The sequence below is a fragment of the Notamacropus eugenii genome, chromosome 2, assembly GCF_028372415.1.
Source record: "Notamacropus eugenii isolate mMacEug1 chromosome 2, mMacEug1.pri_v2, whole genome shotgun sequence".
Classification (NCBI taxonomy): Eukaryota; Metazoa; Chordata; class Mammalia; order Diprotodontia; family Macropodidae; genus Notamacropus; species Notamacropus eugenii.
Window position 1 is genome coordinate 431,500,386 of NC_092873.1, and position 26,744 is coordinate 431,527,129.

Sequence of the window (26,744 nt, forward strand, 5' to 3'; positions counted from 1 at the left end):
GTGGGAATTTCAAGGTTTGGAGAGGAAAGACAGAGGAACAGAAGCCAAGAAAATCTCAAAAGAAGGACATGTAGACCTGGCATGGGCTGAAGCAAAGGAAATCTCAGGCCAGATTACAATCTGGTGAAAACTTTCCAGCTTCTAAGAGCTGAGACATTGCCCAGAGGGAAGGGAGCTGTCACCTGAAGGACACTGAGCTGTGAATCAGGTCCCCAAGGACAGAGTAGCAGGAAGAAGCACGTAATCTGTCTGAGAACCCCCAGAGTAAGACAGGAGTCTGCTGAGACAGGGACTTGTTGGCCTGGGCCAGCCAGGGTGGGCTGCCATGGTGATGCCCTGACCCTTGGCTCTGTTCCAAAATTCTCAAAGCAGGATTATAGGTTGCCCTGAAAAAGGCAATGGACCCATCTAGTCCCAAAATCATAGGGTTATAGATTTAAGATGGGAAGGGTCCAACCCCCTCATCTTTGCACAAAGAAACTGGGGTCCAAAGAAGTTAATTGACCTGTCCAAGAAGACATATATTTAGGGTTGTTACCGACATCCTCTGTCTCCAAACCACAGGGTTGTTAGCATTACCCCACACTATACTCATGGGACTTGGAATTTATGACAGAAAAGGGGGAGCTGATTGTTTTCATGTCCCAGGCAGGAACGTCAGGCCTACAGAGGTGAAATGACTTACTCAAGGTCATGCAGTGAGTCAAGGACAGCCTGGACTGCCTCTGTTGAATTTTTAAGGTCCCACCCCCAACACCTCCCCCCACCCATTCCTCCTCCCCTTTGTGTCAGCATGGCCAGTAAGAACTTTGCACTTGTTGGGGCAGAGAAACATTTGGGTTCGGCCTCTGCCAAGTCATCGGTGAAGAATGCACCCACAGGCCATGGACTCCCAGTTGAGCTCTGGCTGACCCAGATGACTATGGATTGATTTTCCTGATAGGAGAGGACACAGGTGCCAAGGGATTCTCGCTGGAGCAGGTGGGGGCTGTCGCATGAGGAGGACTGTGTCTGTTACCGTGACATTTTGGGGGGAGGGGTGTCATAAAGGTCAAGGTAGGACAGTGTCATTGATGATTGAGAATGGGCCATGTCATGTGTGGGTGTTTCGGGGTGTGGGCTGCTAGCTTGAGATTTGTTTCCTCCAGGGTCAGGTTGAACTTGAATTGAGCCTTGGATTGTTTCATTCCTGGGATCCTCATCTCTGACAAACTGGCTGCCTGCGCAGGCCAGGACAGCTGATGTCAGAGCTTGACTGTGTGACTGGGGAAGGGTCACAGGGGCAGTTGAGGGGCAGGGTAGCCATGGGAACTTTTTATGGAGAGAGGCATGACTTGTCTGAAATACAGAACAAGAGGAAAGAGACCTGGATCATAGTATGTGAAATTTAGGCTGGCTGAAAGGGAGGACTCCCAGATGAGGAGGGATTAGGGGCCACCAGACTGAGGGACCCTGGGGAACCCTCGAATAAAACCCTCCAGCTAGGCTGGGCTAGGGTAAGGATACTTCTTCCTTGTGGTAGAGATGGTTCAGGGAAGCATCCTTGAGGGAGTCTTTCAGGATGTGGTGAGAAAAGGGTCCAGAATGGGGTTGGCGAAGTCCCTGGAACTGGGGGGCAGATTACTGATTACGAGTACAGCTGGGGTGATAGGAGCTTAGGGTACAGAGATGTAAGGGACCTTAGAGACCAACTAATCTGCTTCCCCTCCATTTTACAGGTGAGGAAACTGAGGCCCAAGGAGATTCAGTGGAATGGAACTGGGAGTGGTAATTAAGAAGTAAGTGCTAGGGGCTTGAATTCAAATCCAGCTGGCAACTTGCTCCCCCGTAGCCCTGAGCAGCCTCCACATTCACACAATTTAGCAGCTGAACATCATAGAACAGAGAAGGATTTCATTGGTACAGGGAACTTTCAGGTAGAGAAAGTCCTCCTCCATTGTCCCAACCCAACACTCTCCAGCTTGGGGACTACAAATGGGGAATATTTAATAAAATAAATAAAGCATATAATCAAACATGAATAATATTACATTTTAAAACTGAATCAGTGTGTGGCCTGCAGGGTCCTTGTGGAGATTTAGTGGCCTCTGTTTCTGCTGCAGAGTTTGAATCCACTGACCTAGAACCCTCAGAAAGGAAGTCCTTTGCCCAGGATCATGTCTCCCATGTGGAGAAGGCAGGACTGGAACCCAGGCCTTTCTGGCTTCAGAGCCAGCTCTTTCTCCACTGTGCCTCCTTTCCTTTATGGTCCCTCACATTGTTTCATGTATTAGAAGTCTCATGTTTCATAAGCTGCTCATGGTGAACACCTTACTTCGTGCCTCTCACATATAACTCACATTTAGATGCTCAAAAAAAATGATGATGATAATAATTAGCATTTGTATAGTATTTCAAGGTTTATAAAGCACTTTACACACCCTCACAAAACCCCTAGGAGGTAGGTGCTAACATTTATCCACATTTTGCAGATAAGGAAACTGAGGCTGTAAAAAGACTTGCCCGGAGTCATACAGCTACTGTTTAAGGTAGGATTAGAACTCAGATCTTTTTAAAATTCCAGAATCACAGACTCTCAAAACTGGAAAATGCTTTAATTAAATATTTAATTAAATTAGGAGGTCACACACCACTTCCCATCACACCCTACTGGGTGCTGAGTTTAGGGAAAGGGAGGTGACCAGCATGTACCAGTTTCCTGGGAAGATTGGGTTTTTGGATGGAGGTTCCTGTGGGTGCTGGACAGAGAGGTCAGAGAAGGCGTTTGTGATTGTTCCCAGAGATGATTTGCCTCTTTGCAAAAGTCACAATCTTCTGTTGAGTCTGTGTACTGTTCTCAGGACGCTTCCTTCTTCAGTGCAGCCTCAGTGCCCATCTGTGGGGGGACGAACAAACAGACCAGCAGCCACTACAGTCACTTGACTATTTGGGTTTTAAACCATTCTTGGGGAAAAATATGGAAAGGACCATTGATTGACCTTTCCCAGGTGGTGTCTTGGAAGGATAGTGTGGCCCCCTGGTGGTGTCCATCTGTCACAGCTGCACTGCCTCAGAGGCTGCATGGGCAGGATCCCCTGGGGACCAGGGGGCCTGCAAGAGCTTCTCTGAAAAGTGAATGTCCTGTTTTAACAGTCCTGTCTCCAGCTGCCACCATTAAAGCTCTGCTCTAATGATAAGAATTCATGTTTCTGTAATAATAATAGCTAATATAGATGTGTCTAATATAGATGTGTTTATAGGTGTATATATGAGATTATAGGCATATGAGACATACATTTATGTGATAACATGTGAAATACTTTGAAAACCTTAAAGATAATTATATGTGTGTGTATATACACATATACATGCTGTACAAGTACTTTGAAAACTTTAAATATAAATGCGTGTATATACATATATATACATATATATATGTGATGATGATGATGGATGATGATGTCATGGTGATGCTAATGATGTGTGTGTGAGAGAGATGGGGAGGAGAAGGTGAGGCAGGCCATCCTTTTTCATTCTCTCTTCTTATCTCCAGGACTAGCACAGTTCTTTGCACATAGTAGCCACTGAAGAAATGCTTATTCGGTGGGAATAAACTTATGAAATCACTGATCTTCTGAATTCCTGAAGTAAATTTCTCCAGAAACCATCTGTCAGCCTGTATTGGGAGACATTGACCAGGTAATGATGATAACCTGTGAGTTTCTCTTCTAAGCACAGGGTAACTGGGTGGAGCCATACTGGATTGAGCAGGCATCAGGAGAACTGTTATTCTAGTTACCATTTTGGCCACAAACTAGCTGCATGACCTTGGACAAGTCCCTCTCTACCCCCTTCCCCACCCCCACCCCCACCCAGGCTTTGGTTTTCTCCTTTGCAAAGGGATTAGACTAAAAACTGTCTGAATTAGCCCCTTCCAGCTCAGACATTGTGTTGCTCTGACCATCTGGGCAGGTTTGAACTGGAGTTTTATTTCTTGGCTGGGGGAGCCAGGTTGCAATATTATTTCTCTCTAGTGGTTTTGCCTTTTGCCTACTCAACTAAGTTGCACAGTTGGCATGAGGTAAAGTTAAGATGCATTTAGCTTTGCACATTTTAATACTGGGGGAATTGGCTGGGTTTCCTCCCATGGTAGAATCTCACCACTGAGAGATGATGCTCGCTCCTGAAACTCCTGAAGACATGGAGTTAGCCCAAGTCGCTCCCATTAGGAAAGGATTCAGTTCAATTGGGTGTTTATTTATTAAATGCCTATTTATAACATCATAGTGGGGTCCTTTGAGATACGCATCTTCCCCCTTGCGTAAGGTAAGTAATGCTGTGAATCTCCTGTAACATACTTCCAAGTTGTGGGTTATTGGAGTTCGCCGGTAAACATCTGATCTTAACCTGAGGAGCTGGCTAATGTGTCCTAGGAAGTGGAAACACTCCTGTGTGGCAAGAGGATTGTGGGGGGGCCGTGTGTGAATGCACCACCTTCTATATCACAATTATATTTTTGAGAGTGCTTCATTTTATTAAATTAAACTATACACCTGAAGGAGAGATTGATTTTCTTTTTATAAATTACTTTTTAGTTTAATTTTCTTACATTAATTTTTTTTAAATTTTGAGTTTCAAATTCTCACTGTCCCCCAAATATTGAAAAGGCAAGCAGTAAGATACTGAAGGGGATATTTTCTTGTACTTTTATTTTCCCTGAAAAAGGGATAGTGTACTCACATGCCATGTAGGAGGTACTATCTCCAAAGTCTTCAAGTCTCTGGTAAATTTTACTTTTCTGAACTTTTTAGGAAATAGGTTCATAGAATCATAGATACAGATCTTGGAAAGGATGTTGGGGGTCTTTGAGTTCAATCCTTGTATTTTATAGATGATGATACTGAGACCCAGAGAGGTTGTGACTTGCTTAATACCTCACAGCCAATAAGTGTCTGAGGCAGGATTTGATCTCTTCACTCATATCTGCTCTTCCCTTGACATAGACATCCCTTAGCCTCCAACAATTAAGTCCCATGCTCAGGTTTGTAAATGATCGATGTGGCCTCTTGACCACTTTCACGACTATAATTGTCATTATTTTAAATATGCTCCATTCAGGTCAATAGTGTTTCCATAATGATGGGGGAGGACATTTGCTTTTTTTTTGAGTTACTCTTTAAGACAATGTATACTGTTGTTTACGGGTTTGAATGGATTTATAGGCCTGGTGGGTCTGAAACAAATGTTTTGGATTCAAGTGTTTGAATGGCTTGATGGGTCTGAAACAAAGGCCTCTCCCTAACAACAGTTTTCCAAGGATGCCATGTGGCCATGAGTCATGGAACACCCAAGTCTCTGTAGAATGAAAGCTGTGGGTCATGCCAAGGGCAGTGGAGAAGTGATGGAGGGCGCCTTGAGTTGGCTGCAATGCGTCACCAGATATGAGTTGTGCAAGAGAAGTGGCATAAAACATGTTGTCGGGAAAGTGGGTCCCTCATGTGGAGAATGACAGAGAACCAGTGGGCAGTCTGCTGGCTCTGTTGATGTCCATCTGAAGGTAAGCAACCCCTGTGGAAGAGTTCTGATCCAAACCAACAAGCATTGTGCAAGGACATTGATTGGTGCTGGAGACTTCAAAGGAAAAATTAAAAAATGGTCCCCATCCTCAAGAAGCAGAACTTCCTGTGGGAGTGGGGGCAGGATACAACATGTACAGACAAAATATATATATGATGATCATTTGGGGTGAAGGGAAAAGAGAGCATAAACAGCTAAAGAGATCCAGAAAGATCTGAACTTCAAAGGGAGCTAGAGGTTCTAACAGGTGGGGGGAAAGAGGGGAAAGTCACAAAGGCATGGAGATGGAAAGTGGAGGGGCCAACTTCAGGGAATGGTAGCTTGGTCAGTTTGGTGGGAGCCAAGAGGGTGTGAAGGAGACTAAAGTACACTCATCCTGAAAAGGTAGATGGGAACCCTATTCTATAGGACTAAATGCCAAGCATAAGTTTCTTGGTGAGGTTTTGTTTTCAAATGTGCTATAAGACTCTTGTGTATTTCATCCTAGGAATAATATAGGGAGTCCTGACAGTGGGGGCAAAGGAGTCACATAATCAGATTTAGGGTTTGGAGAATTTATTTTGGCAATTATGTGGAGAATGGATTGGAGAGGGGAGAGATTGGAAACTGCAAATCCCATTAGGAGACTATTGCAGTAGTCTAATGGTGACTGGCTGAACTAGGGTGGTGATCTAATCAGTGGAGAGGAAGAAACAGATGCACGAGATGAAGAAGAGGTAGAATCAACAGACTTTGCAACTAATTGAGTATAGGGAGTGAAGGAAGAGGAAAAGTCAAGGCTGACTCCAAAGCTATGAAGAAATAGGCAGTTTAAGGGAAAGATAACGAGTTCTGTTTAGGGTATGTTGTGTTTGAGTTCCCTTTGAGACATCCACCTGGAGGTGTCCAACAAGCAGTTAGTAAAACAGGCTTGGGGCTCAGAAGAGAGGTTAGGGCTGGATATATCGATCTGAGAGGCTTCTGCAGAGGGATGATATCTGAATCCATGGGCACTGATAAGCTCACTGAGATAGTATGTAAAGAGAGAAAAGAACAGGGTCTTCCACAGAGCCTCAAGATATACCAGGCAAAGTTGATGGAGAAAAGTGTATTAGCATGAGTGGTTAGGCAGATAGGAGAGTAAGGAGAGAACATTATCATCAAAACCCATGGAGAGGAGATGGCTTCCAAGAAGAGGGAGCAGTCAGCAGTGTCAACAAGCTTCAGAGAGTTCAATCAAGATGAGAACTAGATAACAGGTCATCACATTTAACAGTTAAGAGATCATTGGTAAACTTGGAGAGAGCAAGTTCCATTGAGTATTTGAGGTCAGAGTGCAGGGGGTTGAGAATTAAATGGGAGGAGAGGTAAGGGTGGCAAGTGTAGATGGCTTTTTCTAGGAGATCAACCACAAAAGGGAGAAGAAACATAGAATAATGGCTTGAGGAGATGGAAGGTCAAGTGGAGATCTCTTACCAATGAGGTAGCCATTGGCAAGTTTGTAGGCAGCAGGAAAGGAGCCAGTAGAGAGAAAGATATCACAGATTAAAGAGAGGTTAAGGGTGATTGAGGAGGCAAGCTACCAGAAAAGGCAGGAGGGGGATGGGATCAAGGGCACAAGCAGAGGGAGAGGAGGGCAACTTCATTAGAGACTGTGCAAAGGTACAGAGATGGAAGATAAGAAAGCACCAAGTTCAAGAAACAGCACAAGTAAGCCTGAAAGAGAGAATGGACCACATTTTGAAATGTAGAATTGGGGGGAAAGGGAGCTCATGAGGAATGGGTTTTTTTTTTTTCTTGGCCAAGTAATAGTCAAGATCTTCTTTGGGAAAGTAGCAGGTAAGGGAGATTTGTGGGGATGATGTGGATATGAGAAAGGTAGCATGCATAGTTGGGGGAAGTAATCACACTGATGAGGTCACAGGTTCATTGAATATTATCTAAAGGTTGTCTCTAATTCATTGGCTGGGTCTTTCTTGACTGATTTGGAAAGACAGAATGAGAATGACAAGGATGTAGAGGCATGGAGAGGTCGTCAGTCTGCCCTGGTGAGGCAATTACACCATTGAGTTCAGAGATCCATCCAAGTCTCAAAACGTTATATTTAATTGGGCCCCATGAAGGCCTATATGGCTGTCTTCCAAGGATCAGCTTGGATAAGTGCTGAGAGGCTCATCAACCAGAAGGTTGGTCACTAGGTGATGAATTCTTTTGGCTACAAAAGCAAATAGACAATGTCTGCTAAGGTGTGGAGAGGTTGCCATCTGCTTCCTTGGAGGGTGCAACTGCACCAATTAAATCATAGATCCCTGAAGCAGGAGGAATTATTATTTAACAGTTCTGGTTTGGGGCTCATTTAAAGATGGATTTTGAGTGACAGAATCCCTACTTTTAGGGCCTGGGCTTGGTGGGGACAGGGGGAGGAGAGAGAGAGAGAGAGAGAGAGAGAGAGAGAGAGAGAGAGAGAGTGTGTGTGTGTGTGTGTGTGTGTGTGTGTGTGTGTGTGTGTGTGTGTGTGTGTGTGTGTTTATAAAGCCCTACTTCTTGTCAACTTGCCTTCCTTGACCATTATGGCTTTGGGTGATAGAACTCTGAGCCAGTGGGACATTGATGAGGATGGAGTGAAAGAAAAAATTCCTTTGGAGTGGAAGGAGCATTGCTTTGCTGTGTCTTTGGGATGACCCAGTCGAAAGGGTTGTTTCTGGTTCCTGTTGTTTGAGTTTCTTGGTGAGGTTTTGTTTTCAAATGTGCTATAAGACTCTAAGCTAAAGTAAATCTCTTTTGCAGGGGAGAGTCCACTGGTGGGTGGTGTTCAGTGACTCTGTGAGGCTGGGGGGGCGGGTTAAAGGGGAGAATGGGGCTTGGACCTCTTGGTGACCTCTCTGTGAGTCTCTTGGAATGCTGTATTTATCTGGTAAGCAGCAGCCCTCCTGTCTCTGAGGGGGATGCTGCACAAGGGATGGTCAAGCAGCTCATGGAGGTAGATAGGCAGAAGGATGCAGTGTGCTGAATTTTGTTTAGACATGGGGCAGAACCTCCAGATCAGATCAGGAAAAGCCAGACTGGCAGACAGTGGCTGGGGTTTTCTGGGAGAAAGGGTTTATCAAAGGTGACTCCAGAATAGGGATTTGTGGAAGTGGATCGTTGAGTATAAGTGACCTTTCAAGAGCCTTTTTTGGCCCTGGCCTAGTTATATGACTGCCATACTTTCTGATAGCTGTAGGACTGGGGTACCCTGGCACTCACCCCCTTTCTGCTTCTGGGCCTCTCTTTGCTCTGTGCTGTAGCTGCTGCGCCAAGAAGCTTGAATTGTGTTGTACTAGAGTAAATAGCTTTGTCCTGGCAACCCACCCCCTAACCTGACTGTGTGGGCTCCTGGAACTTGCCCCAGAAATAGCTTTATTTATGAGGGTAAAAAAAAAAAAAAAAAAGAAAAAGACCCAAGAAGGCATGTTCCCACCAATCCCTCCCAGGGAGGAGTCTCAGGCCGGGTAGGACCTGTAGCCACAGGCCTGGCCAGGGATTCTGAAGATGTGTAGGAGGGAGTTCTGTGGCCCAACACAGTGGAAGGTATGAGCCTGGCACCATTATCCAGAGAGAATTTTTGGAGGTTGGAGGGGGAAGGGACAAAGGTGGAATCATTTGCATAACCCACCTGTCTTGTGGTCCTACCTGCTAATAAGGTAGAGCTCTACAAGGAAATGGCTTGGGTAGTGGTGGATGAGTATTAGTGGTATAAGGTGCGGCCTCACCTGGTGTGTGTGTGTGTGTGTACATATATGTATATACATATATGTACACACATATTTAGTATAATGCGAGACGCATTGTAAAGGCCTGATAAAGCTTCTCTATTGCATTCCATCACTTGGGGATCAGGGGGTGGGACAGTGGTATAGATCCCTCTGCCTTTGGTCTTTCCCTCCTGGGCTACTGGAAAGTGTAGGAAAGGAGCCAGCAATATTTTGGGGAACAGTGATGACGATAACTCACAGTTCTACTATTAGAAGATTGAAACTCGGGGAGATGGTGGCTTGCCTGGGTAGCAGAGCTGGACCTGAAACCCAGCTCTTTGGGCTCAAAATCTAAAGTTTTACTCACACTCTGTCTTTTCTTACTTTTCATCTTTCTCCTGCTCCATTCATAGAGCACACACACACTTCCTCTAACATATGATACAAATATATGAATGGGGACAGGCCGTGTGTATGTGTGTGTGTGTATAGACAGATGAGTGGAAAAATTTGGGGGCAGGTGATAGCATTGGTCTAGAGAACATCCAGTTTCTAAGTCCCCAAGTGCAGCACTTTAAATCCAGTTAGATTCCATCAAAGGACTGCACTTGAGGACATAGAGGGCCACATATGGCCTCAAGGCTGCAGGTTCCCCACTTCTGTACTAACTTGTTGAAAGGTTAAGTGATCTGCCAAGTGTCACAGCAGTATGGGTCAGAGGCAAGAGTTGAACCTGGGTTTTCCTGACTGAGTCTCCCTCGCTTCCTCTCATGTTTGTGTGTGGAGAACTACTCTTACATCCACTTCCCATATTGTGTCCATCATAGAGCCAGTATATTACATTATACTGATTAATGTACATTAGGGTGTATTTTTATGAAAATGTCTCAGGTCACTTAATCTTTAAAAACACTTTTAAATAGAAGCCAGAGCTCATTTCAGAAGCAAACTGTCTGCCCAGACTGAGCTCCTAGGAACTGCTCATAAGACCCCAGGATGGTTGAGGACCAAGGTGGCAAATACTTGGGGCATGATGAAGACACATCCTCACAACAGGAGTGAGGCATTTTCACAGGATTCAGTGATCCTCAGCTGATCATGGGGAGGGACAGGTCAGTTTGTCCATTCCTAGTCTCCTGTTTAGTTGCTTTCATTTCATCTTGAACCCTGGCTCATTGGCCATGAAAGCTCCAGCCCTTGATCATGCAACCAGGCACGTCCTTGTCAGAGTCAAGAGTGGCTCCTCAGGACAGGTGTGTCCTGGAGGGCAGTGAGGGTACAGGACAGAGAGAGGGAGAGGGGGGGAGAGAGAGAGAGAGGGAGAGAGAAAGAGAGAGATTGAGAGGGAGAGAAACACATGTGTTCCTGGCCATTGGTCCCTTTCCGAGACAGGTGAATTCTGTTCAGAAAGGAGCTAATTTAATCTCTTGGCTCCAGTAGACTTTCTCGCTCTTCTCCAGCCCCCAACCCCCACCTCTAAAGAATTTAATCTGCTCAACAACAAACAATACTGTTATAAAACTTTGAAAACAAGAAGGCGAGGTCTCCCTGACGAGGCAGAAGTGCATGTTGGGTAACAGCCGGAGGGAGAGTGCCAAGCCTGGGATAGAGCCGGGCGAGAGCCCAGTTGGCTTGGCACCTGGGCACCCGGCCCCAACAGCAAGCGTCATTCCTGACAGGAGGGGAAAGAAAAAGAAATGAAAGGGGAGACATCAAAGTTCATTAAAGGGAAGTGTTGATGTGTGCCTCTCTTTCTCTTCCCCGCTTCCTCTCTCTCTCCCATCCCTCTTCCCGCCCCCGTCTCCCCTCTTTCCTTCCTTCCCTTCTTTTCCTCTCCCCCTTCTCTCCCTCATCTCTCTCTCCCCCACTTCTCTTCCACCTTCCCCCTTTCCTCCCTTTCCTCTCCCTCCCCCCTCCTGATGGGAATGCACCAGACTGTGAAACTTCCTCCTCCACCCCTCCCTCCCTCCCCCACTCACTGTTCTTGGTCATAAGACTGGCAGAGACAGGTCCCGATAAGAAAGTGAGGCTAGTGGGCAGCCCGGGTCCAGCTACTAGCCATATCATGCTTTAGGGGAAGCAGGCAAGAGGATGTGCTTGAAAGTTGGTGCTGGGCTCAGAACCTATCCCATGACTGGCCCAGCCCCGTCCCTTCTTCCCCCTCAAAGAGGAAAGTGGAACGGCGTCACTGGGCGTGCCCAGCTTCGTGTGCTGTCTGCCAGGTGTGTGCCTAGGCAGTGGGCAGAACTGCCAGCCTGAGGTTAGTTAACATGCCCAGTACCTCCCAGTACAAGAAGGGAGGTGGGCAGGAGGGGATTGTGTGAGGGAGACAGTGGGGAGAACACCTGACCTGTCAGAATGCCCTTTCTTTCAAGAATGTTCAGAAGAAACCGAAGCTGTGCTGGGGACAGTGACATCTGGCCGACTCCCGAGAACGTAAGGGTGAAGGGGAGGCAAAGACATGGGCTTCTTCTAGCAGTTTCCCCTCCCCTCTGTCCCCACCCCATTCTTCTGGTGAGCAGGTACCCAGCGTTAGAGTGCCCTGTTGGAGACAGAGCCTGCTGGCCATCTCTGGGCAGCTGATGGGGGCGGGGGAGGAGGGTGGAGAGAAGGGAAGGGTGCTCATCCAGTGCGGGAGCCACTGAGGACCAACCATAAGCACATGGAGGGGGGAAGACAGCTGAGATGAGGGGCTCCTCCTTCCAGTGCTTCTCCTGACATCACCCCACCCCTCGCCAGTTAGAGTTCACCCACAGCTGAAGTTTCACTTTTGAATCTACCTTCCCCAAACTGAAATAGTCTACCCCAAAGAGGGCCTTGGTGATTCTTTGTTGTGTGTTTGAGAATTTGCACCTGAACGTGGAAGAACAAAACTGTTTGGGGAGCGTGTGTGTATGTGTGTGTACATACAAGAAACCGCCACAGTGAACTTGTGTGTGTCTACATGCTCACACACGTGCCTGGGAATGGCACCCCAAGAAGGGGTCTGCCAGAACCAAGCTGTCCCCCTAGGAGAGCCTGGTTGGTGTCATTATAAGGATAGTTGGACTATGGGGCACTAAGACAACTAAGAATTCCAAATTTACTTCTCCATCCCCCATATTTGAGTCTGATATTAATGAAGGTCCCTGCCATGGGGCTCTAGCCCTCATTCTGGGGGGAAAACCCCCAAACAAAAACCTCTTTAGGAACTGTGTCCCAGAAGCCTAGATCTTCCTCCTTGCTACCCTTCGGGAAACCAACAAAAGCTGATTTTAGGGATCCTCACTTAGTAATTTCATGAGGGCTCCTTGTGCACCACTGGAGAGGCCTTGGCAATCACTGCTTTCTAGAAAAGACAAGCATGGCTTCTCTGTATGCGGTTCCTACAGTAAGGCTTTCTTAGAGTAATATGCAGGTGCAAAGTGGTTGGTTTCCCATTGAGTCACAGTCTTTAGCAGACTAGCTGTGAATGCCAAATGAAATGTCCAGGCCGCCTCTTCTTCGGAAGGAGAACTTGGAGCAAACGGCAGCCGTGTGTTCTGATTTGGCCAACGAGCCTGAAGCCAGGGTATACTGGAAAGCAGATCGTGGCCCTATGATTTCTGTGGCTTGGAGATGCCCCCACCACATGAGGTTCCTTTGTGACCCAGAGGCCCCTCATCCCATCCTTCTTCACAGCCTCTCTGCCAGTGGTGAGAAGCAGCATTTCCTGTCTGGCCTTCTGATGGACTAGTGCTAGGGAAGCTGCACTTTGGTGTTTTGTTTTGCTTTTGCATCAATCACGTTAAGTAGCTGTGACTCAGCACTAGAGGCAAGAACAGGATGGAAGAGCTGTTGCCTTGGGGAGAACCTCCACAGTGAACTAGATCAAAGTCAGTTATTTCAGCTCAGGGAAGATGGACACAGTACAGGCACTGCAACTTACTATAGTGGATAGTGTCTGCACTCTGTATTTGGTTTTGCATTAATGTAGAAGAATTCTTCTACCTCACTTTCCTCCCTCCCCACATTTCCCATAATGTCTCCATTTTCTTCTTAACCAAGTATTTATCAAGGACTTGCTGTGTGCATAGCACTCTGCTTGGCACTCTTAAGAGGCATAAGAACAGTGGAAAACATGGTCCCTGCTCACCAAAAGAACTTGAAGGTCAGATCATGAGCAAAGACACTAGACCCCATTGATTATACAGCCAGGGGATCCACCCTTTTAGTTTGGTCAAGATCTCCAAACCTATTCTTTGTCCCAACCCTGACTTGGCTTTTCCTTAAAGGCAACACAGATAAAACCCCTCTCCTCCCTATTCCTGCCATTTTGGTTGATATCACCTGGAAGTGCGGTTTGAGAGAGGCCTAGCACCCTGTTGGTCAGTGTGTTGTCAAGTGGACTGGTTTGGTTAATCCCTAGAATGGCTCCCCCAGCCCAGGTCAACTTTTGTTTGGCCATATTCTAAGGCAATGGGGGAAAAAGCCCAACTATTTGAGTAAGATGTAAAGTCCTTGAGATCAGAGGCTGTTTTGGTCTTTGAATCCCCCCAGTGCCTTAGTCTTAGTGCCTTGCACATTGTAGGCATGTAAAGAAATCTGTTCAGTTTAAGGTGGTGAGAGTACAGCTTGGTTGTCTGTGGCTTCAGGAAGGCTGGAGTCGATGACAGCTTTGTGATAGGATGGTAACATTGAGGGGGTTAGTGACAGCAGAGCAGCGCCTCAGAGCCCAGGCAGTGCAGGCTCTATGATGCCCGTCTTTGAAGGGAGCGTGTTTAATCTTGCTTGCCGCCAAGGAGAGTTTGTGGTCGTTGTTGTTGCCTGCCAATTAGGAGATTAGTAGAGAGATCCAGGCTCGATGGAAGCAATGCCACACTGCCTTCTCAAAACAAAAGGTTTTTGCAGAGGTAAGATTCTAATCAACAAATTGTTTTCAAAGTGTAAGACACTATTTCCCAGCAGTGACAAGAAGGCACCTTAGGCCCTTAGCCTAATGAGAATTAGCAAAGTAACAGAATATATTTTGCCTCTTCTGTTTACTTTGAATTTGGCATCAGGAAAGTAACTGTGAATAAGTCTGTGTGTGTCTGTTTTCTTAGCCTGGTGATTTGAGAGTGATATTAAAGGTCATTTAGGTCAAGGGTTCTTAATCCTTTTTATGTCATAGGCATAGTTAGGTGAAGTTTATAGACCCTTTTTCAGAATCATGTTTTTAAATGTCTAACAAAATAATATTAAAAAGGAAACACATTTTGTTGAAATAGCTATCAAAGTAGTTGAGTTTTTGTTAAGTTCACAGACCACAGGCTAAGAACCCCTGATCTAGGTAGAAAAGGGAAGGGAGGGCAGATATGGAGAAAATGCATGGCACATGATCTGATTTAGAAAAATCCTTTGGGAGGCCCCTTGATAGGCAAACTAGGAAAATCCCCCCGTGTATGTTAGACATAAGATGGGCTCCTCCACTGAACCTGTCAATGGTTTCTGCACAGGCTGGAGAAGAATCACAAAGGGTGCTAAATCTCCTATGAAAGGAGGCAAAATGGTGGTGTAGGTGAAGAAAATACCCTCGTCGTATGACAGCTAATGATACATTTCAATAAGAACTTTTGACTCCTATTTATATCTGCAATAACATGATTAATCTAGTCTCCATTGGCCTGACAGTATAAAGTTAATCCAGAAAGGAGTTTGTGTTGCCTCCTCTCAGAAAGTAAGAGGGTGATCTCTGTACCGCTGTGGTTGCTGTTGTGTGATTCCATCTCCTTCTGTGCCATGATAATAATTGCACCTTTTGTCACCAGTGGAAGAGCAAGAAGAGTTTCCATCTCAGAACGGATGCTGAGACTTCCCCCTCTTCAGGACGTTCCTCTTCTTCTGGAAGCTGGTTTCACATGGTGGCTTAGATTTTTCCATCTCTGTATCTAGCACCATTTGAAATCAGTGTTTTAGGAGTAAGAATTGCGGCAAAGGAAGGACGTACAAAGAAGTTTCAGTGGCTCATCTTTTTAGATTTGCCATTTGAACTGGGAAATCATTTCCTTCACAGGAGGATGACTGTCATAAAAACCGAGGGGTAGGATCCCGTTCGAGATGTTGGCTCCAGTGTTAATGGCATAAGGGACTAGGGCTAGTTTGGCATACATAGCTCAGCTGAAAAACACTTTGGATTAGGAATCTCAACCAATGACAGCTGTGTGAGCTTGAACTAGTCTCTGAATCTATCTTCTTCAGAATGGGGGTCACACTCACCACCTCCAACCTACCTTGCAGGGTTGTTGTGAGGATATATGGCAGTATTTTATGAATATGATGCTAACAGTCCTGCCCAGCCATGGTAGAGTCCTCATAGCTTCATATAATAAACACTTCTTGGTTAATGAATGTCATGATTTTAGTTGAGTGATGATAATGAGCACAGATAGAGCCCTCCCAGGCAAAAACTGTTCTGTTACTTGCCTGAAATTTTGAGGTTATTTGTACATGCAAAGATAACAGTCATTGTTATAATACAGCTGAATTCCACAAACCCTACTGGACCTCTCTCTTACACAGGCTGACCGATTTCTCTTGGTGTTCAGAGTCTGTTTTTGTCTAGCACCATTTGAAATCGGTTATGATGTAGGGGGAAAAGCAGCAGTCCTGGAACCCCATGCAACAAGGCTGGTTGGTTAGTCATAGCATTTGCTTCTTGAATCATGGGAGAAAAAAATAAAAGACCACAGTTCTTGTTAACCAACTGCAACTGCACTGACTCTTCTAAAACTGAGAGGTAAGAGAGCCTAATGGATAAATGTTGTCTGGACACGAATCCACAGGATTTCTTTGTAATCGTGAGGTGTTATAAAATGATTAAGTCTATAATAAGGCTAAATACACTAATAAAACTTTTTCTGCATTGCTTGTCATGTCTATTTTTCAACTCCTCACTCAGTTTGATGAGTTGAGAATAAGAAGGCATAAAGGGTAGGACTGGGAAGGCAAACTCTGTTCTCACCTTGCTGTATACTTTGTGTATACAGCTAAGGGGTGTACTGGATAAGAGCACTGGACTTGGAATTGGGACGACCTGGATTCAAATTCCGCCTTGGACGCTGTGTCTCGGTAAGTCATTGAAACTTCTCTGGCCCGGTTTCCTCATCTATAAAAGTTATGATCCTTCTGGAAGCTGCCACAGCAGCTCCAAGAGCTTGGATGACAACTGTCCTATTAAGTTTGACATACAAGGTCAATTTCCCTCTAGATCCCTTCTTCCTTTTCGTGGCAGTCTGGGGAGATGACCCTTTAAAATCACTCACTCTAGTCTAGTCTGGTCTAGTCTAGATGGGTTGTGGAGGCCTTGCCACTAGAGGGCCCCAAATAGGAAGATTTTCACAGAATCCTGTATGGAAAGGGACCTAGTCACTATAGATGGGGACCCCTTTTCTGAGGTATTTATTAAAATGAAATGGATTGCAAAGGAAACCTATCAAAATACAGATGTAATTTTCTTTCCACATCCAAATTTATGGGCCTTCCTGAAATTATCCAGGTCTGTGAACCCAACCAGGTTAAGAATTCCTGGTGTAGATGAACCTGTACCTAAATAAAACCCCCAAATATGACCAGTGGGTCTCCAACCTTAGCTTGAAAATCTGACTCGAAGTCTTCATTCCAGATATTTTGGTAATTATTGTCTTTTTAACTTGATTTACCAGTTGTCAGTGGCTGCTTTTGCAGAAAAAGTAGAGCAAAAGACACTGACGGGTACTTTAGAATATCCCCAAATTAAGGGGTAGGCATTGGGGTAGAGGAGGTTACCAACACTTTATGGAAGAAATAATTATTCTTTTAAAGTAAAATGCTATGACACCATAAATATTCATTTACTGAGTCATTTCTCAAGTTTTAAAAAGCTTCCAGACATAAATCTAGAAGTCTTTTTAAAAAAAGCCTCATTGAACACATGTAGAGATCAGCCAGTAGGCTTTTTAAAAAAAATCTAAAAGGGAATACAAGTAGAAACTCTAGGCATTCTGAATAGTAGTATCTATCAACTTTGGGAGCAGCCTTCATTCATAACGTATTTGAATGGGCTGGAATTTGAGTTTTGTATAGCATGACTTATTCTTAATGAAACAGAAGCCATGGCTAATCCTGGCTTATCTGCACCAATTCAACATGCTCTGATTCTGGAGAAAGTGCATGGAGTCCTTGCAATTCAGCAAAAAAAAAAAAAAAAAAAAAAGCCTCCAGATAAAAGTACAATTATATTTTTTTATTCAGCTTTAGAACTATTCACACGTCCTGGTTTACCATCTCACCCCCTTTTCAAGGACACCATCTGTAATTTTTATTCATGTTATTTTTATATTTTTATTCATTTTATTCCTTTTCTCATAAATTATTAACAGAGAAGGCACGAGTTGTTGATAAATAACCAGTGTTCATATAAAACCAATTTTCCTAGCTATTTGAAAGTACATACATACAAGGAAAATTACATTTAATCCTAAGTTAGTTTTAAAGATATTCAAGAAGCTTAACAAAGGTGTAAATAAATATGTTACACACACAATAGAGAATTTAATAAGTGCCTGCAGAAGGGAATATATTTTTTCCTAAGATTGGATTCATTTTTTTTTTTATAATTAATGTCTTCAGCTTTCAACAATTTAGTTCCATAAATTTCAAATTTTCTTCTCTTCCCTCCCCAAGATGGCATGCAATCTTATGTGGGTTCTACACATACATTCTTATTAAACACATTTTCATATTAGTTATGTTACACAGAAGAAATAAAATGAACGGGAGAAACCGTGAGAGAAACCCAAACAAAACATAACAGAAGATAGTCTGCTTCATTCTGTGTTCTGACTCTAGAGCTTTTCCTTTGGATATGGATGGCTTTTTGCATCATGAGTCCTTTGGAAAATAAGAGAATGTATTTAAAATAAACATCAAAATTAGGTTTAAAGAAACCTCCATATAAATTATTTTGCAGAAAAGTCTGTTTCAAGAGAGTCATAGATATCTCCCTCCCTTTCACTTTAATAAGGCATTCCTTAAAAATATATACATGAAAAAGATTGATTTAATCAGGTCCTGATATCACAAATGCAGAACTCTCATATTCTTCATAAATAGCACAAATAACATTACAAATAAGATTACTGAAACACTCTTTTACATACAAGTCATTTTTGCTTATTGATACATAACAGCACTATTTCCTAGCCTAGCTGGAGTTACTGTCCTTCAAAACAGAACTTACTTATATATTTTTAATACAAGAAAATTTGCAATTTAAAGGGAAACTCCTTCCTACTGTGTGTGTTGGTTCAAATTGATCAGATATATTCAACTGTGTTCCCACTCCTTCCTTTGAAAATGTGTATGTTTGTAACGTTATGTATATAACTTCCAACTTACATGGCCCCTTCTTGCAGAGACTTTGGATATCATTACTGAGTCTTTAACAAAAGAACCCTGAATCAGACAAATTAATGGTCATCTTTGAGAGGCACCAAGAGCTGAACTGCTTCTCTGAAGAGACTTGGGACAGTCAGCTGTCATGAAAGAATGCACCTGGGAAAGGCTTGGAGTCTAGAGCAGCACTTTGAGGGAACTGACTTAACCGATTCTCATGTCCATCCACACAATTGTTCTATTCTGGGGAGAGATGATCAGTAAATGGAGCTTTTCAAGAGAACGGTGAAATGTGATCCTGAGAAGTCTGTTACCAACATTTGGGAGAGTTTAAGCCAACTGCATTTCTAGAATTTTGGAGAAGCCAGCTGTTACAGCTGTGAGACAGTCTCACTCAGCGTCTTCTCTGCTCTGCTATTCCAGACCAGAGGGGCTTCACATTGCTTAAATATTTATAGATTGTATTGTTTGTTACTGTTAATAAATTATATAGGCAGCAACTGTTTCTAAACTTTTTAAAGTTTGGGATCTGAGACGAAGGAGAAAAATCTTATAGAACAAGAGGTTTCCTCTAGTTTACTGGTCCACTTCCTCCTGAGGTAAGGGCTCAAAGTTTGTATTTTATATAATTTGAGAGGTGATTTTTACAGCTTTGGAATCCAAAGAGAGAAAAAAAGACTAAGTCAGTAGTAGCAGACTTTAGAGTGGGAACTTGGTGTATGTGTCCCCAAAAGACTTAAGAGGTACTTTTCACACCCCAATAACAACCCCAAAGGAATCCTATCTATGGGATTGTGGCATAGGGGTTGACCAAAACCTGATGGGATTATTTCTACATATGTGCACGTGTGCGCACACACATACACACACAAAATAAGGGGAAGTTACATTCTGACTCTCAAGTGTGTGTCTACTTCAAAGACATAATATATATGTATATGTCCATGCATGTGTGTATATATTTATGCACACATGCACACATATATACACACATGAAAATACTAACACAGAGTCTCTACTTTTTCCTGACCAAGCACTGATCCCCAAATACTCACACTCAATTAGGGCGTGTAATCTCCATATTGGGCTTTCTAGTTAAGAAGAGTAAGGCAGGTAATAAAGGTTCTCAGCCTCCCTTCTCCAGATACCTTTAGAAAATGTACAAATTCTGTTTTTCATTCTCTTGGCCCAGGTAAAGTCTTAAAAAGACATCTTTTTTAAAAAATGCATTGAGGGGCAAGATGGCAGTACAGATGTAGGTATGCCATTTAGAGTACATCATAAGGCTCTTAAGTCATTGTTGGAACATATTCCCTGATGTTAAAAACTGGCTGCATGAGGCTGGGAGGAAGAGCCTGAAGTGTGGGGAACTCCTGGTGTGGAAATTTTCCCTTTACTGATACAGACTGGCAATACTTTGCTGATAGACTGCATTTTAGAAAACAGCCTAGAGCAGAGGTCTTGCAGTCAGGCCTGAGGGCTGCCTAAAAAGCCTCCTTTATGTTGCCACAACTAGACTAAAATTAGGAAGAAAACAAAACTGATACAAAATCGATATTAATTTGTGGTTTCCTAAGTTTCTATGTAAGTGTGACAACAGTGGCTCAGAGCAAGACCAGGTTAGTTCAGTGCTCTGCCCAAGATCACCAGCAAAGTATGTGTGTCATGCTGTACTCCCTTCTACACTGCTTCTTAGGCTTTATTTTAATATGCAAAACACCTGCCCTATTTGAATCAAGCCAGAGCTAAACCTTAGTACATTTTTTCCCTGCTCTGTAATTCTCTGAAAAAGATAGTCTGCAAGTATTGGGGACTAACGTCCCTTTACTTTCACAGAGGGAGTTTTGGGGTTTGGGGTTTTTTTTGTATTTTGTTTAAATTAAACCCATTTCCCATTGACTGGTAAGAATAAATGGTAACTTCACAGCCATGCGCACAAACTGACTTCTTAACTTGGTCCTGAATTGGTATACTGGTTACCAAAAGAAATTGTTACAAATAGGATAAAGTACCATTGTTTGACAAAAACATTCCTTACAATCTTTTCTTTAGTTATCCATTTTGATTGTGACCAATCCCCTTGTTTTCAAAGTCACTTAATTTGTAAAGCATCCAGTGAAAATATTGCAGATTTCTTATTCCTCTAAGTGCATGTGCAAAACTTTTTTTCTTAAAATAGTATCTTGCCATCGTCCTTCTCACACCCCACGCAAGATGTAGTGATGACCTGGGTAAATCCACAATATATGTACTATCTTCATTTCCATTTTCAGCATCATACAGGTGTAAGGGTGTGTGTGTGTAATATCAAAAGTCCAACTTCAGAACTGCATTTTCAAATGGCAAAGGAACTACATTGAAAGTAACTAGAAAAGTGCTTAACATTTCAACTAAAATATAGGCCAGATTGGTGGTTGCATTAATTTACTGAAACCATACACTTGCTTTCCTCAGAATGATTCCCTTGTTCCAGGCCCGCTTTGTAATCTGCACTAATAGGAATTGTTGCATTTTTCCTATAAGGCAAAACGAGAAAAAAAGGAACACAGTCAAACATGATTACATAGCAGTAATAAGTTAACCTATAAAGGTATTTTTTAAATGGGTACATACGGAAAAGAAACTATTTCTAAATGATTCCTAATTCTTTTTGGAGATTCCCAACCCCAACCACCAAAGAAGCAAATCTGTTCAAAAATAATTTTGAGTAATTCTCTTCTCACCCTAAGCAGTAGTATATTACTTTACACAAAGTTGGTGACCAATTCATGTGTTGAAGATGAGTTAATTTTCATTTAGTTGTAATAGGAAAACTCATAGGGACAGCTGAATTAAATAATAAAATTCAGAAATTGGACTCAACAGCGGCTTTTAAAAAAGATGCATTCTGAAGACATGAGTCCTTTAACAATTAGAGGAATTTCAGTTTAGCACTGATGGGAGAACAAAACATTCTGAGATAAGTGAATTCTGCAGCCAGTTAATGCCTAACATTTTAAATAATTACTATGAAACACAAACCATTTTAATGGCAATCTTTCTGGCATATGTTACAAATTTCCCTTTCATAAGATGGATATAAACCAATCATTTATCAAGTTTTCTTTTTGGAAAGTACAATATTTATGACCACCACCAACAGCACTGAAGCACCCACCAAGTGTTGGACGTAAACTTCTTTTAAGCTCAGGTTCAAACTTTCTGGTAAATAAGTGATTTATATTGAATTTCTAAGGCAGGAGATGTAATCCATTTCATAAAGATAGAAATTAAAAATGTTCTCCTGATGCACCTCGGTTGTGACGCTGTTCTAGCATCTCCTGATTCCAGTGAAGCCTTCAGATGAAGGAGGCTCTTGACCTCTCCCCTAATCCCCATCCCTTCAATACAACCACTTCAGTTTCATTCTGATAACCTGTGTTGAAATTGGAGGCTTCCGGAGAAATTAAGATAACTAAACTTTGAGTCAAATGAACAGTAAAGGTAAGCTTCCACAGGGCAGGAATTCTTTTTAATCTACATCTCCCTAGCATCTAGCACAGTATCTGGCACGTATGAATTGAGAGATTAACACCCTTGGAAGCAGATACTGACACAAGATGCTTTTGGTTCCTGGATTTGTACCTTGTAGGAAAGCTGAGGGACCAACCTCCACATAAGAGGAATACTTCATTTATTTTGGCCTTTTCCTCCAATCAAACAGTCTAGTGTTTTGAAACTTCTGTAGAAAACTTTTTCAGAAAGCATGTTTTACAATCAAGTCCAGTTCAGTGCCAGAAGATTCAATAGTTCAGCAAAGAAAACTTGGCACAAGATGTTCTTTCTGTCCCCTGCAATGGGCCACAGCTTTGGCCAGTTCCCAGTGAAAATTCTGAACACTTTTCAGGCCGAGTTTAACTTAAATACATAATATGAATTACAGATACCTTTTAATGACTTAAGTAAACCTTTCTTTCATTAAGGTGTCTTCTTTGGGAAGAGTAAGAGAATTTAAACCTGCTTCTTCTTGGTAGATTTCATCGGTTATGTATGTGCTGAACAGAGGAAGGGAAAAGGTCTGACTGAACAAAATACGAATGATCAATCACAGCAAAGAAAAGGAAGAAGTGATGACAGGAGAAACAAGCAAAATCAATTCTGAGAGATATGGAGTAATGCTAAAAAGTTAATTAAAGTTTGTCTCTGTGGTTTTATTAGAAATGTAATATTAATTAAAATTAACATGCGCTCTTAATTTGAATAGGATCACCTAACCACATGGAGAAATTCCAAACTTCTGCCCCAGTGATGACCTGCGCATGAGGGTTGTATACCACAGTTATATGAGCTAAAATTATCTCATCTACTTCAAGTATGCCTATTGATTATCCATGGGCAGATTAACTTTGAAAAAAATATTCTGCATTTCTTTAAATAATACCTTGTAAGAGTAAATAATTCATCATTTCATAAGTTCCTAAAGTGTAAATTCTGGAAACAGCAGTCAGACTTGAATGTTAGTCAAGGATGCATCACCAAATCCATCAAATAACATTTACACTCTTTCCTTTTACATGTTTATATAGATAAATCAGAACAGACTTTAATAATATGGCACACATTATAGTGCTTTGCCTATGTAAGAAACAGAGGCAAGCAGAAAATAAGTTCAAATTAACTTGTACTGTTTTTCAGTACCTTTCCCAACTCCATTCATTTTAGTCTCCTACGATACAGTCATACTGGCACTATGACAGTAAAAATGAGCTTTTCCATAAACACTTGTTTAAGATTAGGCAGGATGAAATTTAAAATACAGAAAGTAAAAAATTGTAAGAAGCACAGCAAGAAATTATTAATAGGTTCATTTTTCTAACAAAATCATAGTTTTGATTTAAGAAAAGTCAGCTTATAACATAGAAATGTAAAAAATTTTTAAAAAAGCTTTCTTTATCCATTAACACTCACAATGGACAAACGTATATTCTTCTGTCCAGCTATCATGAGCAGTCTTTTAAGAGGAAGAAAAGATTGGAGGAAAAAGCAGATTTTATCTATAGTGACGAAAGTAAAGAGAGGGCTTAATCTAAGTTCTCAAGGCAAAATGAACAATAAAATTTAAAGTGCTTAAGCTCTAAAATGATGAGGCATTTTGTATAGACACAGCACTTTATCTATGCTCAGTAACAGGTGCAGAATCTGATCATATTTGAGCTTAACTAGGCTTGAAGGGTGATGTCAACGTTATTGAAATGGTGATGGATTTCTATAGGCACAACCAGTCAGAAGACAGCACTCCTCAGAAATATTCTAAAGCACATCTGTCGGTTCACCCTAATAATTATCTTCAAAATCTGCTGGCAATATATATATTTCATTTACATCTTCTTACTTTCTTATTCAGTAAATTACACGTTTGCTTTTTCAAGCGTTCTGCATTTGTAAAACGCTAACAAATATGCTATTAATTTGCTAGGTCTTATAGATCTTGACTCTTTCAACAGCTACAATTAAGTTTAACCACATCACTTTTAAGTGCAACTAATTAAGTTGCAAATCCTCCCAAAATTAAGAATTTAAGAAAACAACAATTGGAAAATCTGCAGATAGTTCTTTTAAAGGTCAATTCCAAAATAAATTTCTCCGATGGGATTACCATATTGCTTCTACAGCTACATATGAATTATTCCCCCAAGCTGTATAGGGGGCAAAGACAGAAACTGTCAAATTTTCCAAAAGAAACATCTCACATTTCTCTATACCTCACAGGGTTGTTGTGAGATTTAAATAATAAAATGCATGTAAACAAGTGGCTTGCAAACATCAAAGTGCCATAGAAACATTTGGCATTATCATTAATATTGGTATTACCATTACTCTTGGTTGCTGAGCCCATTTTGCTTTGAAGAAGTCCATGATTCTCACCAAAATTTTAATATCTAGTTACAAAGAACTGCTTTTTGTTTTGGTCAGAAAACCTAAAGCAACTTTACTAATTAATTTTTGTGCAATGATTACAAAAGAAGGCAAGGGGATAAATACTTTAACAGCATACCACAAGTCATGGGCACCAGGTGGTTGTAATGTAACACTGAGCTATTTATGTCATTGTGGTACTTTTTTTTCAATTCAATTTTACCCCAAACTTCAAATTGTACACTATTCTTTCTGCTTATACATATTCACAGTTCATTCACAGTTCATAATCTGAAAAAAAGGGCAGTATTTACGACACTGGATGGTACCACTTGTTATGGGCAACACCATGTGAACCTGCTGTAGTAACTCCTTAGATTTCTTAGCTACCAAACTGAATTAATCTAACCATTTGTAACTACATTCAAAAAGATCACTAAACTGTGTGGACCTTTTAACTTAGAAATGTAAATACTAGCCCTATACGTCCAAAGAGATCAAAGAAAGAGGGAACGGATCCATGCACACAAAGATGTCTATTAATAGCTCTTTTCGGAGTGACACTGAGTCCCACGGGATGGAGACTAGGTTAGAACACATTATGGCATATGAATGTAATGGAGCAGTACTGCCCTATAAGAAAAGACAAAGGGGTCTTTATTCAGGAAGATATCTTAGACTTCAGAATGAAGTGAACAGAACATCAACAAGAATTTACATAATCAAAACAAAACAAAACAAAACCCTGACCCTTAAGAGCTCAGACTAACGTGAACAGCTGTGATTCCAGAGGACTAGGGATTAAATGGTATGAGGTGGGGCAGTCGCAGCACAGAAGGAGACACCCATCCTCAGATATGGCCAATGTGTGGATCTGTCTTCAAGTTCAGGATGGAGTATTTAGGTTACCGAAATGGGAGGGGAAGAGAAAGGGCTCACACAGGTGTTTTTTTAAATGCCCATAAAGAGACCCGGAGCATCAACAGAAAACAAAGAGCAGCTTTGAAAATAACATGTTGAATTCATTATATAATTAAAAGAAAACAAAATGTAACATAGATCTGTGGCTTCATGGACTCCCTCCTCCCAGTAAAAAGACTTCTGACACAGCTTGAAGTCCACCTGCTGAGGGCACCAGGAGGGGGCGGTCTGGCTCCTCCTGGTCCCATTTGTGGCTCTGATCTTTGAACTAAGCTGTGCACGTTGGGAGGGGTTCCTTCAGTGCCCTTCAGTAGATACGAGATCGGCACTCTCATTTGAGTTTGAAGGCATCATCTTATGGAGTGGATTACCTTTTTCTTTTCCCTTTTTCTTTCTTTGAAAGCCAAACATTTTGCCTGGGCTGTTTCCCTGACAAAATAAATTTGAGGTGGCTCTTAAATACAAAGCAAATTTGCTGTCCAGTATTAAACATTACTATACTGAAAAAAAGGAAGGAATACTGACTGTACAAGTCAATACAAAAGAAAAAATTCTGGATGGAACTGTCAAAAAACATCTATTTTGAACTTGCTTTGACTTACCCTTTATTCTTGTTGTACAGACGATAAATGATAAAGATGCAGAGTATAAGCATGATAACTATAAAAAAAAATTCAAATATCATGGAATGTTGAAAAACAACAAGCTTCTCAAGTAATTTAATGACAGACCTGGGCACTGTGAACACAAGGATATACACATATACTACAAATTCATAATAGTTACTAGGTAATACATTATTCACCCAGTTTCAGTGTATACATTATTCTTGGCCTGTCAGGCATTCTAAAAATCAGTGAGAACAAATTTTTGGCAGAATTTATCAGACTACCAGAGAATATTGAAAGGAAAGTCACTCAATTCAACATTAGGGGAAAATTACTTTTTAAAAGACTGAATGGTTATAAAGAGCCCTTCAAGATCACCATGACAAAGGAGGAGCATGTGATTCCCTGTCGAAGAAGAGTTTATTTCACTCCAGGATGACGGCTCCAAAGTGGAGCGTCTGCAATAGGATATTAGAACTTCTTTTCAAATTTATTTTTATCTAAAAATAAGGAAATTTATGGATTGACACTGGTATCCTGAGCAGATCTGTATGTCAGAGTTTTCATCAAAGAACATGAGGTGTCCTGAAGAAGAATGAAAATTCCACCACTCTGTGGTATGGTATTTTTGTCTGTTCATTAACTTACTGCGATGCATATATTTGAGATAATGCCCAGT

The 26,744-nt window shown here is 42.0% G+C and overlaps 1 protein-coding gene and 1 long non-coding RNA gene across 19 annotated transcripts in view; one reads left to right on the forward strand and one right to left on the reverse strand.

The window, feature by feature from the left end:
• The window catches only part of LOC140529366 (uncharacterized), a 35,074-nt gene extending 15,933 nt beyond the window's left edge, over window positions 1–19,141 (forward strand). For 9 of the 15 annotated variants that reach the window (XR_011975520.1, XR_011975521.1, XR_011975525.1 and 6 more), the window contains one exon: window positions 1,719–19,141. This is a non-coding gene — a long non-coding RNA (uncharacterized lncRNA). The remainder of the gene's footprint in view (window positions 1–1,718) is intronic. The other 6 variants (XR_011975530.1, XR_011975532.1, XR_011975527.1 and 3 more) reach the window with 6 other exon arrangements.
• Window positions 17,476–26,744, reverse strand: part of LOC140529363 (complement decay-accelerating factor-like) — a 45,086-nt gene continuing 35,817 nt past the window's right edge. Inside the window, exons 12-14 of one of the 4 annotated variants that reach the window (XM_072647969.1) lie at window positions 26,060–26,117; window positions 22,568–22,675; window positions 21,049–21,157 (exon numbers count right to left, since the gene is read on the reverse strand). In XM_072647969.1, coding sequence (XP_072504070.1) covers window positions 22,579–22,675; window positions 26,060–26,117 — 155 coding nt within the window. In that variant the 3' untranslated portion in view covers window positions 21,049–21,157; window positions 22,568–22,578. Of the gene's footprint in view, window positions 21,158–22,567; window positions 22,676–25,540; window positions 25,887–26,059; window positions 26,118–26,744 lie in introns of those variants that run through there. The other 3 variants (XM_072647968.1, XM_072647970.1, XM_072647971.1) reach the window with 3 other exon arrangements.